Consider the following 20,122-nt stretch of genomic DNA (forward strand, 5'->3'; position numbering starts at 1 on the left):
GGGCGGGGGGGGGGGGGGGGGGGGGCGGATAATCAACCAAATACTTTGTATGCATATATGCATAACCCCTGGACACAGACAATAGGGTGTTGAAGGCTGGAGCCGGGGGGCCGGCAGGGGGAAAACTGGAGGGATCAATGGAGGAAAAAGGACATATGTAATATTTTCAATGATAAATAATTATTTAAATTTTTTTTTCTTTAGAAGGCTATGTGAAAACAATTTTTGAAGTCCATATAGAAAACAATTTAGGCTTTTTGTTTTGCTCTTGATCAATTATAAAATTTCCAGATTGACGCACACAGTTTGAGGTTCAGTTACCTAAGAGTAATCATGGGCATCTCTTGGTGAGCACTTTGTTCCCTTAAAAAAAAAAATGTTCAAAGTGAGATTCATATGTTAATAAAATTAGATCAGTTGTCTCACCAAATAACAATAAGAAGTATAATCCATGCTTATGTAGAAAATAAACACATTTTGTATAGAAAACATTCTTCCTTTATAAGTACCCACAAATTCTTACTTGTAATCCCATTACAACACTGAATTATATACAAAAATGAATCACTATAAGGTAGACAAACCAGACGTAGTTATAGTTACCCTTTTTAAAAAGACAATTTAACACTTATTTAACACATAAAAATATACAATACAATTAATAATTAGGAGAAAAATAAATATACCACAGCTAGCAGCACAAAGTCAGTCTTCTAATAGGGTATTATTTTAATAACAAAGTTCAAAGAAAATTAACACTTGTCCAGAGAAAACATTAGATAATTTTCTATTCATCTCAGATATTAGAATCAATTTTGATTCCACCAGTTCCCCAGCCAAACATACTAGTATCATAATACATATTTTGATTTAAACATTTTTTCAGTTAGAAATCTTTGCAAGTATTGTAATATTTAGACCTCATGTTTAATTACTATTCATATCCTGCATTTATTTCCTGAATACTGTACCAAACAAGTAGCAGGCAAGGCATTGTAATGGGTGTCCAATAGTGTTAAAATCAATCTTATGCACTTTTTTTTTAAAGGTGAAAGAGTTGACTTCTCCAGCAGAAAGGGAGATAACCTGAATAGACCTCAGAATGGTATGTATGAGGCAAAGCTGGATCATAAAAATTACTGAAGACTAGAATCCACAGGCTTGGGTGATTCCAAACCCTACTCTGGCATGTGAATGTGGCTTAACAGTTGCCAACTAAATTAATGTAAGAAATACAATGTGGTGAAGTGTTAAGAGGTGTGCCCAAATCAACTTCATCTTCTTGCTCTGGCCTAATCTTAGTGATTACTTAGTGCACTACTTCTTTCATAGGCTCAGAAAATACAGTAATCTATTAGAGTTAACTCAACATCACTCTGGAAGCATGGTGGAAACTCTCTTACTAGGCAGGGTTTTTTTAATCTCTAGAGGTTCTTTGTAAATAGTTATAAAAGTATCTGTAATTGCCACCTATCTGCTGTCTCCTGGACATATAGAGGCAACTTGAGTCACACTATATGGACTTTTGCAAGCTATCTTCCCTGAGTATATTCAATATGGCAGCTTATACAGTAATAGAAAGTTATTTTATTTTAATATTTCTTGTCCTTACTTTTAACATACCAAAGACACAAGTTCAGATTTTCATTCTATGAACAGGTGTGACAGATGATGTTTCATATTGACACCAAAATGAAGGAAATAGCTATTTGAGTCTTCAAATGCTGGAGTGTAACCATACACAGGAGATAGAAATGGTCCCATGCTTATAGCACTTTATTTTCACAGAATAATATATGGTCCATCCCACTTAATACATAACCAAAATACAATATTGGAATATAAACTGAAATTACCAGTATAAATATAGGATGTCCCATAAATGTATATATACACTGTGAATAATTATAAAGGCAGTGTTTGTTAAAATGCATTTCATTTTAAAGATGGAGCTATCAGCTGTTAAAGTATATATACATTTTTGGGACACCCTGTAGATAACTACACTGACTATAAGTACTCAGTGTCCATTATAACAAAACTAAGTGCTTTTGATGACACCAAGGTAATCACTGCTTTGTGTTTGAGGTTCACAGATAAACTGCTGACTCTAGTTGAGAGCATATGTGTATAGGTTTTCACTGAAATTTTATAGTTCAAGTCAAAGATTTGGTGACAAATTACTACATGGACATGTCAACATTAATGATGGTAGAGTATAATGCTCTAAATAGGCTCTGTTATAAAGATGTGAATTTCTCATATAGGTAAGACAGAGTATAACTAAAAAGTTCTTAGTGCCTCCTGTAATTACTTCCCAGGAGTATTAACAATGTGATATTATATATATATTTCATTTCAGGCCACATTCAGTTAGCATAATTCAGTTGTCATAGTAGAAGTAGTATGTTTGCTCACAGAGGATTTCACATGAAGTTGGATGCTATCTTGCAAATCTTGTCTTGAAAGCCGTCTTCTGAACTCATTAGTGGTGAAGTAATATATGACTGGGTCAAGGCAAGAATTTAGACTAGCAAGACACAGGGCAACAGAATGAAATATCAGAATCACTCTTCTGGCTAAGCAGCTTTCAATTTCGTTGGACTTGACCAAGAAATCTAAAGGAAAACTGAAGTGATAAGGTGCAAAGCAAATTAAAAACACTGCTGTGCAGGTTAGAATCATCTTCAAGGCTTTCTTCTTTTCTCCAAGGTCTTGAGCCACAGGATATTTATCTTGCAGTGATAAAACAGCCTTCCAGGTACAATAAAGGACAATCAGAAGAGGAGTGACAAACCCAATCAACTCGCCAATGGTCATCATGGCAATAGACTGGGCCAGACTGACGTTCCTGATAGGAAGATCTACAAAGCATTTGGTTCTGTTGCCTGGGGTGTCATCATTGATTCTCAGGAGAGGAAAAAGCAGACAGGCAAGACAGATGGTCAGCCATCCAGCAATGCTTATATATAGGTCATATTTCTGTTTGGAGTTATGGAAGCGAAAAGGGTACATGAGAAACCAAAATCGTCGCACACTGATGCAGACCAAAAAATAGATGCTTGCATACATGTTGACATACTTCAGGTAGAAACAGAACATGCAGAGACCAGGCCCAAATGGCCAGTCATGATTCAAGTAATAAAAGATTCTCAGTGGCAGGGAGAGAACTTGTAGTAAGTCAGCAATGGCCAAGTTTATCATGAATATCACTGCTCGTTTGGTTTCTTTCATATAGCCATAAAATATCCACAAGGCTAATATGTTTCCTATGAGACCTGGCACAAGAATAACAGTGTATGTCACTGCATAGATAAAGTATCGAAAATCTCTATTGTCTCCTTCTGGCCCATCACATATGTTATTAGCAGGCATTTTTCTTCTCAGAGAAAATGTCTTTGCCAAATGGTAGTTCAAAACCTAAATTTACAATCAACCACTGCTCTTAAAGATTAATCATCAATGGGTTAAAGAGACTGACAATAAAATAACCTCCTTCTTACTGTAAAGGTCTGAGCCTCTACACATGATTTTCAAAGAACTATCTGCATATTTCCTTTGGATTTGTCTATAGTAACTACATGGAAGTCTAGTGTGCAAGTATAGACAACAAGCTGTTATAATTTTCCCCTCTTGTTTACTCCATTATAAGGCCTTCTGGGACATCACAACAGTTGATTATCTCCCATTTCAATCATTAATATTCCATGTAGCAATTTTTCTAATTCCCATATGATGATAGCCGTCACTTTACAGGTGTTTGGCAGGTTTTCTTTTTATGGCTCACATAGGAGAAAGGTTTGCTTTAGTATTCAGTGGGTCTGCAACTCTTCAGAGATGATCAATGTGGAAGACAGAACTGCAAGAGAAGAGAAAAAATATTATTGTCTTGTACTTTTTGCAGAAAGAATGAAGGAAGGAAGGAAGGAAGGAAGGAAGGAAGGAAGGAAGGAAGGAAGGAAGGAAGGAAGGAAGAAAGAAAGAAAGGAAGGAAGGAAGGAAGGAAAGGAAGGAAGGAAGGAAGGAAGGAAGGAAGGAAGGAGGAAGAAGAGAAAGAAAGAAAGAAAGGAGAGAGAGAGAGAGAGAGAGAGAGAGAGAGAGAGAGAGAGAGAGAGAGAGAGAGAGAGAGAGAGAGCGCAAGAAGGAAAGAAAGAAAGAAAGAAAGAAAGAAAGAAAGAAAGAAAGAAAGAAAGAAAGAAAGAAAGAAAGAAAGAAAGAAAGAAAGAAAGAAGAAAAGGAGAAAGAAAGAGGGGGGAAAGCCCATGTATAGAAAAATCTATCCGTTTGAATAGGAAGTTCTGATGTGAGCAAGGGTGATATTCCACTGCTTCAATAAGCACATCAAGCATAACTAGAAGGATTCTGAGAGATAATCTAGCCCTTTGCTATTCAAAATGTGATCTTGAACCAGCATTTCTTGAGAGCTTGTTAGAAATATGAAAGAATATCCTGCCCATCCCCCCATGCCTGTTGACTCATGATCTACAGTTTAACAATAACTACAGGTTATTCTTTAATGTAATAGCATTTGAGAGGCATGAATTTAGACTTTTGCTTCACAAACCTCACCAATCATCAGACTCTATTTCCAATTATATATAAGACCTCTTCTCTTGGATATGTCATCATCATCATCTCAAATTTACTATAACTATTAAAGTGAAGTTACCTTTTACATTCATTTAAAATGCCATCTCTTGTCAAACTATGTTAACTTTTTTATTAAAATCTCCTAATGACTTTTTAGCACACCAAGAAGACATATCAAAGTCCTTACAATGGCCTACATTGCCCTACATAATCTAGCCCCTGTTACTCCTCCAACCTCACCTCCGAAGATTCTCCCCCTTTTACTCTGTTCCAGTCATTCTTGTACTTTGTTATTCTTGCTGTTAGGTGAATGGACCAGGCATGCTCTTGCATCAAAGCTTTTGAATTGCCTGACCAGTGTGGTTACATGATTGAGCATCAACTTATGAACAAGGAGGTCACAGTTTGATTCCTGGCCAGGAGGGCATGCAGGAGGCAGCCAATCAATGATTCTCTCTCATCATTGATGTCCCTATCTCTTTTCCTATCTGAAATCAAGCAGTCCAGAGATGGAAGACACTGATGATGCCTTGCCATGCTAGCAGTCAGCAGCTGTGTATCACTGCAAGTTGCCCAGGACCAAACCATAGAGGGTTGTACCTGCATTACCAATATTTGTCCACCATCCAGAATTGAAATATTATTGCTGACATATACACATAAGGAACTGTTTGACATTGAAATTAAGTCTCAAAAGAACTGTTGGCCCAGAAAGAAACTCACTACAGACTGATTCATATGCCTTTCAGCATAACAATTATTGCTTGTCTCATTTTTTATTCTTATAAGTATATTTCCAGTGGGACATGATCTCACTCTTCTAGGGGAAATGGTGAACAACATAGACTGATGAACAAGAACAGGCCCAGAGATAAGGAGCCATGGGTCAGACTGTTGGACCTCAAAGGGAGGGTGGGGATAAAAGGGAGAGATCAACCAAAGGACTTGTGTGCACAAATATGAGCCTAACCAGTGGTCAAGGACAACAGGGGGGGTGGGGCCATGGGTGGTCCTCAACCACCCATTCCAGGTGGGGGACTGGAATGGGTGGTTGAGGACAAATATGTGATACCTTAATCAATAAAGAAATTAAAAAAACCACAAAAACTAAAAAAAAAAAAATAAAAATATATTTTAAAAAAAACATTTTGCATTGGCAGTGCTCAGTGCCTAAAATACTTTAGCCAAATTATTTTCGTTTTGCTCCCTCACTTCCTTTAGATCTTTACCCAAATTATACCTTTCATTGAGGTTTTCCTTGATCTTCCTACTTAAAAAACTGTAGCTCTCTTCCAGCATTCTTCATAACCTTTTAGTAGTATTTATTATTAGAATGGCGGATCTCTCAGCTCCTCCCCCCCAGGCCAGCAGGCTCCCATCACCTGATGGTGAATGGGGAACCAGGGTGGGTGGCAGGGGATGCAGGTGGCAACAGGCCAAGGACCCTGCCCTGCCAGTTATCCCACACACAGAGGATGACCTGCAGTGGGGGCTTGGGCAGGGCCACAAGTGGGTGGGACTGGCCAACTTCTCAGTCCCTCCCCATCGGCCTGCAGGATCCCATTGCCCAGTGGCAAACTGGGAACTCAGGTGGGTGGCAGTGATGGGCAGGACAGCTACCAGCAGCTGGGGAAGATTGCCCTGATCACAGGCTAGGCTTAGGGACTGAACCCGCATAGGATTTTGTGCCCCGGGCTTCTAGTATACATATATGTGGGGAAGCACAGGACCTGGTTGGAATGTCTGTAAGGAGGATTCTCCAAAAGGTCAGGGGCCCTTAGTGGGACCTTGTCAAAGGCAGCAGTTTTTACCTTGACTTTTCCAAACAAGTCTGATCCCCCAGGTGTTTTGTTAGAAATTCTGTTTGGTCTTTTATTTATTTAGTTTTAAAATACATTTTATTGATTTTTTTTTTTTTATAGAGAGGAAGGGAGATGGATAGAGAGTTAGAAACATTGATGAGAGAGAAACATCAATCAGCTGCCTCCTGCACACTCCCTACTGGGAATGTGCCCACAACCAAGGTACATGCCCTTGACCGGAATTGAACCTGGAACACTTCAGTCCGCAGGTCAATGTTCTATCCACTGAGTCAAACCGGTTAGGGCAATGTTTGGTCTTTTAGACCCGACCTTGTAGAAGCATATGCTTTCTCAATTATACTTACCCTGCTGATTGTATTTAGAGGTTAATTTTAGTTCAAGCTGTTGTGACAATAAAAGCCTAAGAAGGCAGGCAAACAGGGTTTTTTGCTCCTAAAGCAAAACAGCCTCTTAGCCCTCCCTTTCACAGAAACATGTATCAGAGTAATCTATTTATCTGTTGCTCAGGGTCTGCTGGTCAGTCCTGATAGCTGGTGCCCTGTGTGAGAAAGCCAGGAATGCAATGAAATGCGTTGGAACTCTCAAAAATGAAGAGGAAGAAAAAAGGATCAGGAAATATTTATGAAAGTAACTGCATAGTAAATCATTGGAGCCTGCTTGGGATTCCCAAGTTCAAGGGAGTTCTTTCTCAGTTAAGGTTTCATAATGGGACAACAGTTGTCCACGGAACAGCAGCAATATATCACAGTGTTGAAACAGTTATTAAAAGCAGGTGGTGCCTCTGTTATAGAATAACTATAAAGCTTATTAAAAATTGTTATAATTTATAATCTTTGGTTCCCTGATGCTGGAATGTTAGACCTTAATTTCTGGGAACAAGTGGGCAGGAATTTAAAGAGAAATCAGGCCCAGGGAAAACGAGTGCCCTTATCATCATTAAGTATGTGGGCTCTTGTTTGAGCTGCACTATGCCCACTTCATATTGAAGATCAAAAGCCTTCAGAGCAACAGGAGGATTTACTATCACCCCCTCCTCCTGAAGCAGAGCCTGTGGAGCCTGTAACACCCAAAGCCCTGCCACTGGAGGAAATATTTCCTGATCTTCTGCCTCTAGTGTGGCAAGGCTCATCAACTACATCCACCATGTTAGAAGCAGAGCTTTTAGCTTGCCCGTTATACAAGATCAACAAGGTAATAGAGTTTATGAACCATTCTTCTTTAATACCTTTATAGAAATAAGGAAAAGTGTTAAAAAAAATAGAGCTAACAGTCAATTTACAAAAGGACTCCTTAATGCTTTGTCTGAAAATTATCACATGACTCCTTGGGACTGACAGATTTTGGCCAAAACAACTCTAGATTCCAGTCAATATCTATTATGAAGAGCAGAATATGATAAAATCTGTGAACAATAGGCTGTTTATGGGTGTTCACTGGACACCACACCCAGGAGCCCTCTGGGCCACATTCTAGCTTTAAGTCCCGGGCACTATAAGACATCTTCTGAAAGATCTGTAGAAAGGACTCTGATTTATTAAATCTTGTCTGTAGGTTGTGAACCCTATAAATACTGTATGTAGAGTGTCTCTGTTAATTGTGTGTTTTGTGTGTGTGTGTGTGTGTGTGTGTCTTTGTTGTTTGATTTAATTTGTTTAAAAAATAGGGCATATTTCACTTTACTAGAGACCCCAGCTACTTGTAACAGGCTGGACACATAGCAAGGATTACAGGAACTTCCCAGGAGCTTCCAAGAACTCTTAATCTTGGGGTCCTTCCTGCTCTACCTCTCAAGACATCAGCCACTAGAAACTCTTAGCTAATAGAAGTTCTTATCTGTATGTAAGGTAACTAGGTTACTGATTAATAACATTTACTTGTTCTCTTATCTTTAGGGGACTTAGTTTGCACTTCACCGTTTTATAAATATAGGGAATCCTCTGTCTCTACTATTTAGACTTTATGCCACTCAGAATCCATTTACTGTACTGGGTTAGTGTGAAATAAGATCTAAGCCTAATGTTGCAGTCCATTCTTTTGTGAGTACTCATTTATTTACTGTGGTTTTTTTTTCTTCTATTTTTAAGATCTCTTCTTACATACAAGATTTCATATCATTAGTCTACTCAAAAAGAGAAAAATATGGGAAACAATTATTTAAACCCCCCAAGTATTTATCCTATAGGGCTGGACATACAGAAGTGCCCTGGAATAGTCTGCATAAGCAGCAGCAGTGTGTTGCCGGGGAGGAGCACTCTCCTTATAAAGAGAAAAAAAATAGTACTTTTACACTAAAGCCATTAGAGGCCCGAGAGTTGCTGCAGTCCTGGGAACAAACCCCAGGACCTGATATCTCCCCACATACATACCCACCCTTTCTCCAGCCTCCTAAGAGTTTTCAAGGTCATGTTATTTCTGTTATACTTCTTAGGAATGTAAGAATAATTACCATTAGAAAAATAAGCTTATTTCTAAAAGTAAAGGGGAAAAAAGTTTTTCCTGTATTTGCCTAAGAAGAAAAGATTCCATACATACATACTATATATGCATTAAAATAATTATGTTATATTAATCAGAAACTTAATTTAAATAAATAAATACTTAATACTGTTTAGTACTACTAATATATAATAATATATACTAATAAAATATAAATATGCAAATTGACTGTTACTTCACAACACACACCAGCCAATCAGGAGTGAGTATGCAAATTGACCTGGCAAAGATGATGGTGGCCCCATGCCCAAGCTGCTCTGGGTCTCTGGGCTGCAAGCATGTAGGCATGGAGTGGCCTGGTGGGGCAGGACACCTGCTATGAGGTGGTGGGGGGGGGCTGAGGGAGCTAATGGGAGCAGCGCTCCCAATGGAGCAAAGATTGAAGGCTCTGGCTGGTGCGAAGGCCTGGGTTCCAGGTGCCATAGGAGAACAGGTTCTGGCAGCCAGGGGAAGGAAGGCCTATTGCAGGAATCTTCATGATGGGCCTCTAGTATAATATATTTGACTACCTTCCCAGGGTTTAAATTTTAAAATTTACCTTCACTCCTTATGAAGGAAATTTTATACTTAAGGTATATGGGAAGTTCTGTCAAATAAGAAAATGATAATTATATTATATTTATATACACATATTAAATAGATTATATGTTTTCATTTATAACTAATTATTATAAGTTATAATATTATGGAATATTGTGTTTTACAAAAAGGACAAGATTCCATATCATTTGCATTACTCTATAAAGTATCTGAGTTTATAGAAATACCAGCAGGAAAAATCAAAAGAAATAATTTTATTATAGAACTAAATGAATAATTATATAATTTTTGTAAATTTTATTAAAAGTATTACTAATTCTTAAACTTTTAGTTTTTCAGATACAAGGAAGCATTTTAAAAGCAATTTCATAAATTATATATTTCTCTCCCTATCTGTTTTTCCAAAATTTAGCCATTCTTAATAAGTAACAATATGCTTCTTCACATAAATTCAATAAAACATATTTCCAATTGTAGCTATATTAACCAAACTAAAAGCTGGCAATAGGCCTGCTTATAGTAGACATGCCTTTACCACCTTTTTGAGGACTTGGTCCATCCAGCATTCAATGGGAATCCACTGCACACAGCTTGAGAGAAGTTATAAATTTGATGATGTGAGGTCTTAGGGAATCACCAGGGTGGAGCAAACAGAAAGGCCTACCAGTCATCCCTGAGGTCCCAGCATAGGGCATTCTAATTATGTTGTGTCTTGCTGTGGTCCTTTTTGGGTTTCTCTTGTTTGGGGCTCTCATGCATCCTGGACTTGTAACTCTATTTCTTTCACCAGGAACAATGATCCCTGTGAGCATCTCTGCCTGGGAGAAAGCTGCCCCTGAGTTTCTGCCCCATGCCAGACAGTCCAGTTCCTCTTAGTATGTGTCTGTGTTCTCCAGAGCCTTGCCCTAGTGCTGGAGCTCAAAAGAAATGGGACCTTATAAGTTCAGGTCATGGTGCCGGCCTTTTAAGAGGACCAGCTGGGTCTCTAGCAGCCTTGGTGGTTTGCAGGCTGGACACACCCCCATGGAGTGGGGGGTCCCGACTGGGTTGCCTGGCCAGCCTGGGTGAAGGGCTGAGGACTGTTTTCAGGATGGCCAAGCCTCCCAGTGGGGACCCTCACACTATGAGAGTGTGGCCAGCCTGGGTGATGAGCTGAGGGCTGTTTTCAGGCTGGCCACACTCCTCGATTATCCAGGCTCCCAGCACTTCCTTTTTCTCTTTCTTTTTTTTTTTTTTTTTTTTTTTTTTTTTTCAGTGCCTCCTTGAGCAGAGGCCAGGGCCAGCCAGAAGCAGGTATCTGGGATTTATTTATCTTCTGTAATTGAAACTTTGTAGCTTTTAGTGGAGGCCAAGGCTGGCCAGGTCATGCAGGAAGCTTGGATTCCTCCATTGCTGGGGGCAACCCAAGCCTCTTGCTCCTTCAGCTCTGTGGCCACTGCCATCTTTGTTGGGTTAATTTGCATAATCACTCCTGATTAGCTGGTGGGTGTAGCAGAGTTATGGTCAATTTGCATGTTTCCCTTTTATTAGTGTAGATAGTTAAAATGTTAGAGAAAGTAGCAGATCACTTTTGATAGCACACAATTTAAAATTATATGTAGCCAAATATCTGGCTGTCAGTGACTCCATTTTTTATCACTCTGGGTATGTGTATCTGAACTTTTCATCTAAAACACAAGTCACCTTATTACAAAGATCCATTTTATACATTAAATTTTAAGTACTTTCACTTTGTAGATGTGATGAGAATACCATAAATTATGTCACAATAGAAAAAAACTGCACATAATATTTCCTGTTCTCAGTGATGACATAGCTGTGGGAATTTTCCTCAGTTTTTCTTATAACAGACAAGAGCATTTGGAAAATAAAAAAGGTTTTTAGGGATGTTATAAACTTCTAAGGTTACATAAAATAAACTAAGCCTAAGATAAGCGGATCATTCTGGCCCTTTTCACAGTTTTCAAGTCCTTTCCTTGCATTCATTTTTCTTTGAAAGTATGTCTTATCTACTGTTTCATAAGATTAATAAGCTGAAAAAGTGGAAATCGAAACCAACCTTATAGACTCTTATAAAAACAGCAAGAGTGGATTGGAAAATTAAACCAACCTCTGGGGCCTCACCTCAGTGTTCTTGATTTTTGGTGTAGGCAGCTACTTAATGTGCTATATATTTCAAAGGTTGCCAAAAAGCTCTCCTTTAAGAAAAAGAAATATTCTACCTGCCATAGTTACTTGTGTTTTACTTATATTTTAGGGTAATTTTCTCCACACTATATTACCCAAAATCTATAGTATTTTGTTTTAAAAAAGTAATGCAAATACCTCTCAGTAGAATGGAAAATGATTGAAAATTTAAGATTTTAAACATTAAAATGCAAGTTGTAAAAAGAATTGTTTAGCACCTAATGATTACCATAAAACTACTCATGGAACTTTCAATAATTACTCCAAAAATGCCATTAGAATATTTTATATTCTAAGAGCAAAGCAATTAGTCTAATATTGGGAATATCATTCTTAGGCTTTAATTAACACATAACAGATTCTGTCTTTAGATCAGGATTTGATATAGGCATGGGAGTGGGGTATAAGGCACTGAACACTGCTATGCCAGGTGATTGAATAGAATCACCCTTAATCACAGTTTTGTTTTTACTGGACCTGTCTTGTTTTCTGGTTCTTTGCTGCATGGCTTATCTGTTACTCCAACCAAACATGATTCTGGTTGGTTACTTCTCAATCTTCTACCATTTTTTCTGTGCTTGGGAAGGTGATCTGATAAATTAGGCAGAGTTTGCTTTGTCTCTCACTTAAAAATATAAGCCTCCCAAGTCCTTGAGTCACTGTTCAAGGAGTGACCACATATCAGGGACCATTACTGTGGTCCTATACTTCTAATTCCAGCATTTCAACCCTCCTGACTAGTAGAAGCAAATTGAGTCTTCTGAAAACTCTTGACTATGAGGGGTATCTTTCTGGTTATTGACACTGAAATCTCATCCAAAAATGAACATGACTGCCCTGGCTGTGTGGCTCAATTGGTTGGAGCATTGTTCCATGCACAAAATATTGTTTATTTGAGTCCCAGTCAGGGCACATACGTAGGTTGTAGGTTCTATGCATGGTTGGGGCATGTATGAGAAGCTACTGATCAATGTTTCTCACATCAGTGTTTCTTGGTCTAAAAAAAAAAAATGAAGTTGACTGACGGATTTATTGACTAATATTCTACTACTGATGGAAACTCTATGACAGGTATATCCTCCTGGCTTAGATGGAAGCAGATAATGTGGCACATAATTTTAAATACACTCCCCTTCTTTTGTAAGCCACCATATTTTAGAAAAGAATTATAATTGTAAAGTGTTAGAGGGATAGGTATTTTTTTCCTTGCGTCTGTCTCCAAAAGGAGGATTACAGGGATGAAACAGGGGGAGAGTCCTAGACTACCCTCAAAGACTCTAATGCCAAATCTACTGTACTCATGCCAGAATGCAGGCCAAAATCTGGAATAAAGATGCCCTAGATATGAAACATCAAATTATATTGTAGGTTTTCATCAGAACTATGGTCATATATCTATAAGATGACATCAAATATACTGATTGAAAAAGGTGGTGAAAATTGAGTCTGATGAAACTCTTTCATAAGAAATTCTTTCTTCTTCCCACCCCAATATTTTAGGTACTAGATTCTCAAATACCTGGAAAGTTTACTCTCCTTTAACAGACTTGAAATATACTGAAGGAACATAGACATAATCTCAAGTCAAACCTGATATCATGTAAGTCTCTGGAACTTGATGCAAACCTGGCATCATGTATTTGGAGCTTGATGCAATATTTGATTGGAATTTTGCATACTTGTGTTCACTGAATAGGGTTCTGTTACTAAATAAAGTAATTTTTTAGTGAGTGACATTTGCAATATTTAGTTCATTTTTGATGACTTTATTTCACTAAAGTGAATAGTAATACAATTCTATATTAGGATATAAAAAGGAGGACTGGACACACCAATCTTGTGTGATCTTGTTCTTTGGGTTTGAGAATAATATATATATAGAGAAAAAATGGTGACTGAATAGGCAGACATATCTTGCACCTTGTCCATACCAGGGATAGACTAGAATTACAACTAAATCGGAGAACATCCAACTGGAATTAACAAATTAAGAACATCTGAGGAGACAATCTATAAAAAGGTAGGCTAGAAAACAACTGGAGACTGGTAGGAACAATGAGGACATGGGTTTGAGAGGGTCCACAGACCAGAGGTAGAGGAGGAAGCTGCGTTATAGTAGTGCCAGCTCCCTCAGAAAAATAGAAGCCCAACTTTATATTTTATAGGCATATATATATATATATATATATATATATATATATATATATATATATATCTTACCAAGGAGGTCAAAGAAGAAATAAAAAGCAGTCTGGAAAAAAATTAAAATTAACACACAACAAACAAAACCTATGAGACACAGTGAAAACAGTCCTGAGAAGCAAGTTCATAGCACTACCGCCCTACCTCAAAAAAACATAAAAACTGGCAATAACTATCCAACACTACAACTTAAAGAATTAGATAGAAAACAACAAGAAAGGCCCAGAACAAGTAGAAGGTATAAAATAATAAAAATCTGAGTGGAAATAAATTACATAGAGATTAAAAAAATACAAAAGATCAACAAAACCAAGATCTGATTCTTTGAAAGGATAAACAAGATTGATGGTCCTCTAGCCAGGCTCATGGGGAAAAAAATAAACAAAATCAGAATAAAAAAAGGTGAAGTTACAATTGACCCCACAGAATTACAAAGAATTGTAATAAAATATTATGAATGACTCTATTCCAACAAACTTGCCAACCTAGTCAAAATGGGCATATTCCCACAAAAATACAACTTTCCAAAACTCAATCAGGAAGAATCAGGAAAAAAAAAAACATGATTAGGCTGACAACTGCAGATGAAATTGAAGCAATAATAATAATAAACTCCCAGCAAACAAAAGCCCCAGTCAAGACAAATTCACAGGGCAGTTTTATCAAATATTCAAAGAAGAACTACCTCTACTTCTCAAACTATCCCCAAAAATTCAAGAGAAAAGAACACTTCCAAGCTCTATGAGACCAGCATCATTCTAATTGTAAAACCAGATAAGGACATAACAAGGAAAGAGAACTACACACCAATATCCATGGTAAACATAGACGATATAATCTCAACAAAATTTTAGCTAACAGGATCCAACCATACATTTAAAAGATCATGCATCAGGACAAAGTAGAATTTATTAGATGCAAGGCTGATACAATATTTATAAATCAATAAATGTGATACAGCACATAAACATTATGCAAGACAAAAAAATTACATGATCATATCAACCAATGCAGAGAAAGCATTTTACAAAATCCAACATGCCTTTTTGATAAACTCTCAGCAAAGTGGAAGAGCGTGAACAGACTTCAATATACTAAAGGCCATATATGACAAATCTATGGACAACATCATACTCAATGGGCAAAAACTAAAAGCATTTACCCTAAGGACAGGAACAAGACAGGGATGCCTTCTTTCACCACTACTAGTATTGTCAACATGGTTCTGGAAGTTCTGGCCACAGTGAACAGATAAAAAAGAAATAAAAGGCATCCAATTTGGAAAGGAGAAAGTAAAACTCTCATTGTTGGCAGATTACATGATACAGTACATAGAAAACCCTAAAGACTCTACCAAAAAAAAAATACTACTAGATTTAATAGATGAATGCAGAAACATAGTAGGATACAAAATTAATACCTAGAAATCCATAGCATTTTTATACACTGTGCCATGCCAGCACAGCCAAGGGTGAAACCAAGTGGGGGCGATGAAAGGATTGGAAAAGAAAGACAAGAGAAGGGAAGCTGGGACTCAGTGGAACACTGCTTCCTTGATGGAGACACAGCAGCACTAATGGACTACAAGCCGTCTCTTTATTTTATAGCTAGATTCCACAAGGCAAAGTAAGGACATGGTCAAGATGTTTACAAGATTCTCCTGAGTTTCTATCCTACCCAATTACATGCACCTGACCTACCTTTGTTTACTTGCAGCCTATATCATTTAGGCACATAGGGCCATGTGTTTGGACCATAGATTCAAGCTTACAACTATAGCTGTTGGCTATAACTGTGCTGGGAGGGCTCTGCCCTCCAAACTGGGACTTGCATGTGGCCACAGAGGATTGTGCCCTCTCATCAGTCCAAGGCTTGAACCTGTTCAAAACACTGTAGCCATGCCCCACAATACACCAATAGTGAGCTCTCAGAAAGAGAAACTAAAAAAAAAATCCCATTCACCTTTGCAACAACAAAAAATTATGATACTTAGGAATAAACTTGACCAAGGAAGTAAAAAGACCTGTACTCAGAAAACAACAGGACATTGAAAAAAGAGATAGAGGAAGGTATTAAAAGATGGAAGAATATACCATGTTCAAATATTGGTAAAATCATTAAAATGTCCAAGCTACCCAACACGATCTATAGATTGAATACACTCCCCATTAAAATACCAATGGCATATTTCACAGACCTAGAATAAACACTCCAAAAATTTATATGGGACTAAAAAAAGAACCCAAATAGTTGCAGCAATCTTGAAAAGGAAGAACAAAGTTGGATAAATCACAATACCAGATATCAAGTTATATTACAAAGCCACTGTACTCAAAACAACCTAGTAATGGCACATGAACATGCATATAGAGCAATGAAACAGAATAGAGAACCCAGAAATTGACCCAAGCCACTACACTCAATAAATATTTGACAAAGGAGGCAGAGTTATATATTGTGGTAAAGTCAGTCTCTTCAATAAGTGGTGTTCTGAAAATTAGACATGCAAAATAATGAAAATTAGCACAAATTTACAGCACACACAAGAATGAACTCAGAATGGATAAAAGATTTAAATGTAAGAAGTGAAATCATAGAAGTCCTAGAGGAAACCATAGGTACCAAAATCTCAAATATATTGGCAATATGTTTACCAATACATCTCCTAGGACAATGGAAACTAAGGAGAAAATAAACAAGTAGAACTACATAAAAATAAAAAGCTTCTGCACTGAAAAATAAATCATCATAAAAATAACAAGAGAGCTCACCACATGGTATAACATATTTGCCAATGATACATCTGATAAGGGGATAATCTCCAAAATATATAAGGAGATTATACAACTTAACATAAGACAAACAATCCAATTTAAAAATGGGCAAAGGACATAAATACACACTTCTCCAAAGTGGATATATAGAAAGCCAAGAGGCATATAAAAAAATGCTCAAAGTCACTTCACTAATCATCTAAGAGATGCAAATCAAAGCTACAATGAGATATCACCTCACACCTATCAGAATGGCTATCAACAACAAATCAACCAATGACAAGTGTTGGCCAGGTTGTAGAGAAAAGGAACCACAGTTCACTGCTGATGGGAATTCAGAGTGGTACAGCCACTGTGGAAAACAGTATGAAGTTTTCTCAAAAAATTAATAATGGAACTTCCATTTGACTCTGTGATCCCACTTCTAGGAATAGATCCCAAGAAATCAGAAACACCAATCAGAAATAATGTATGTACCCCTATGTTCATAGCCACACAATTTATAATAGCTAAGATTTGGAAACAGCCTAAGTGCCCATCAGCAGATGAATAGATAAAAAGTCAAAAACAAAAACAAACTATGGTACATTTACATAATGGAATAGTATGTGGCAATAAAAAAGAAAGAGCTCTTATAATTTGCAACAGTATGAATAGACCTGGAGAGTAGTATGCTGAGCAAAATAAGCCAATCAGAGAAAGATAAATATCACATGATCTCACTCATATCCTGAATCTAATGAACCAAATAAACTGATGATCAAAATAGATCCAGAGATATAGAAGCATTGAACAGACTGTTAAACCTCAGAGGGAAGGCAAGGGAGGTTTGGTGGGGTAGGTGGGTAGGTAGGTGAGTAGAGATCAACCAAAGAGCATTTGCATACATATAAGCATAACCAATGGACAAGGAAAATAGAAGGGTGAAGACCTGGGCTGTGGGCCAGGGGCAAGCTGGTAGAGGTCATTGGGGGCATATGTAATACTTTCAATAATATTATAAAATAAAATAAAAAGCAGAAAAAATATATATGGTTTTGTTTTTTCTTTCCTTTTTTGCAATGTATAGTGTGAGTTGGAAAGTATGTATAAAGGTCAAAACATCCCTTTTTGCCCAAAATCTTTTGCAAATTATTTTAGAGAAATACTAAGAGCTTCTACTTTGGGTTGACTCAAAGGACAGAGTGGCAACTTATAGTTAAAATAAATAGAGAAGCAAACAAAAAATATCATCTGGCAAATGCAAAATTTTCATGCCTTTCTAGCACAGTATCAGTAATACCCAGTAATATTTCCGGAGGAACAAAATTCATATTTATCTCTATTTGCAACATTTTGACATGAGTAATAGCCCTACTTCCTTTTTTGTGTTAAATAGCATAACTTTTCTTTTTATTTTACACTACCATATTTCTGCAGATATCTTTATCAGATATAGTTTAAAACATATCAGGCACTTGTGAAAAATCCTCCAAGTGTCCACATTATGATGACCTGAAAACTAACATTCAAAGCTCCATTTTTTCTTTCTAGCCAGATCTCAAATTATACTTTTCAAAATGCTCTAGGCTTCCACACTGCCAGGCTATCCTTGAATATATCATTTACCTTGATGTCTCTGAGTTTTTGTTTTTAATATATTTTTTATTGATTTCAGAGAGGAAAGGAGAGGGAGAGGGAGAGAAACCAATAATAAGAGAGAATCTTTGATCAGCTGTCTCATGCATACATCACATTGGGGATAGAGCCTGAAACCACCAGAGTATGTGCCCTGTATGGGAATTGAATCTTGACCTCCTTGACTCTCAATCACTGAGTCATGCTGACTGGGCAATCTCTCTTTGTTGTTGTTGTTGTTTGTTTGTTTGTTTGTGTGTTTTTTTGTTTTTTTAAAAATATATTTTATTGATTTTTTACAGAGAGGAAGGGAGAGAGATAGAGAGTTAGAAACATCGATGAGAGAGAGCCATCGATCAGCTGCCTCTTGCACACCCCCTACTGGGGATGTGCCCGCAACCAATGTACATGCCCTTGACTGGAATCGAACCTGGGACCTTTCAATCTGCAGACCGACGCTCTACCTCTGAGCCAAACCGGTTTTGGCTGTTTGTTTGTTTTAACCTGCATGTTTTTGTGTCCTGGTCCCTCATTCCTACCTTGCCACTTTGATAGGAAAATTCTTGAAAAAATGGATTTTTAAGGATCTCATACCTTCCTCCAAGTCTTCCTTGAGTCACTCAATTTAAAATTACCTTTCTTTCATTAGACTTCCCACAGCATATTGCTTATATCTCTCCTGTTGCCTAATGTGTTTCATCCTGTCTGATGGCATAGTCATCTATATATCCATTAGATTACTAGTATAAGCTCCTTGAGAGTAGGAACTTTGTCTTAATCATCTATGTATCTCTCACAAAACTTAGAACAGACCTATATTAAATAGATATTTATTAGCAGACATTTAGGAAATATCTGTTAAATAGTTAGTACAAATCTCCCAGCATATCTTCAGAACCATTCTTAAAATTTTCCAGTTCTGTGTAATTTTTGCAGTTTGTCATTTAAATATTCCTTGTTATAAATCTAAACACATATTTAGTAATTTCTACTATTGTTTTAATTATTTATATTGGTCACTGAAAAGCATTTGGAGATTGCAGAGGCTACTTTTTAAATAACTTCCCATTTTTATTACTGAGAATTGTAACTATTTTTCTTTATAAAATTATCTATTTTCTCAACAGGAAAATTTGCTCTTCCTTATTGATAACCTGCCAATGAATAAAATAAGTGCTCTGAATGCCATTCATTGAACTAATTAGAATTTCTTCAACGGTTACCCTCAAATAATCACCATATATTAACTTAAGTGTTTGGGAATAAAATTGAAGAAACAAAGAGAAAACACATCTTCACTGTAACAGTGGGTTCCCACATGCGTAATGTCCATTTGACATTTTAAAAATTGCCCAACTATAAATTAACTATATTTATCTGCAATCTATGATCTCTAAGGCATAGAGCAAGACTCAAAACACACTTGTTGCCTTTTAAAAAACCTGAACTCTTGAGAATATACATTTAAGAACCCACATGGTATGATAAAAAGAAGTATAAATAAAAATCAGTTTTAAAAAGGTTTCAACTTCCCAACACACACACACACACACACACACAAATGGAGCACAACACACTTCTTTGTGGCAATGTGGTGCTATTTTTACTTTCTCTACCACAGCCTGCTGCCTTTTATGGCAGGAAATGACAAGTCCTTCCCCTACATAACCAGAGAACACAGCAAGTACCTGAAAGTATATTGAACAGGCACTGGTCTCCCAAATGTGCAGTTGTAAAAATATATATTTTTTCCTATTAAATTTACCTGCTTTGCTCACTTTTATTTCTGACATAAGCCAAGAGCTTACCTCACTATGTCATTATCTACTCAGAGAGCAGAGCTGGACTTTTGGACGTCTTTAAGCCTTGGAAATTAATTTGGCTCAGGGTGAG

The 20,122-nt window shown here is 37.1% G+C and overlaps 1 protein-coding gene across 1 annotated transcript in view; it reads right to left on the reverse strand.

The window, feature by feature from the left end:
• Nucleotides 1-515: 515 nt before the first annotated feature.
• GPR174 (G protein-coupled receptor 174) overlaps nucleotides 516-20,122 on the reverse strand; it is a 37,483-nt gene continuing 17,876 nt past the window's right edge. The window contains exon 3 of the mRNA XM_036439843.2: nucleotides 516-3,859. Within this exon, the coding sequence (XP_036295736.1) occupies nucleotides 2,374-3,375 (1,002 nt within the window). The 5' untranslated portion in view covers nucleotides 3,376-3,859 and the 3' untranslated portion in view covers nucleotides 516-2,373. The remainder of the gene's footprint in view (nucleotides 3,860-20,122) is intronic.

The sequence above is a fragment of the Pipistrellus kuhlii genome, unplaced genomic scaffold (genome assembly GCF_014108245.1).
Source record: "Pipistrellus kuhlii isolate mPipKuh1 unplaced genomic scaffold, mPipKuh1.p scaffold_m20_p_16, whole genome shotgun sequence".
In the NCBI taxonomy this organism is placed as follows: Eukaryota; Metazoa; Chordata; class Mammalia; order Chiroptera; family Vespertilionidae; genus Pipistrellus; species Pipistrellus kuhlii.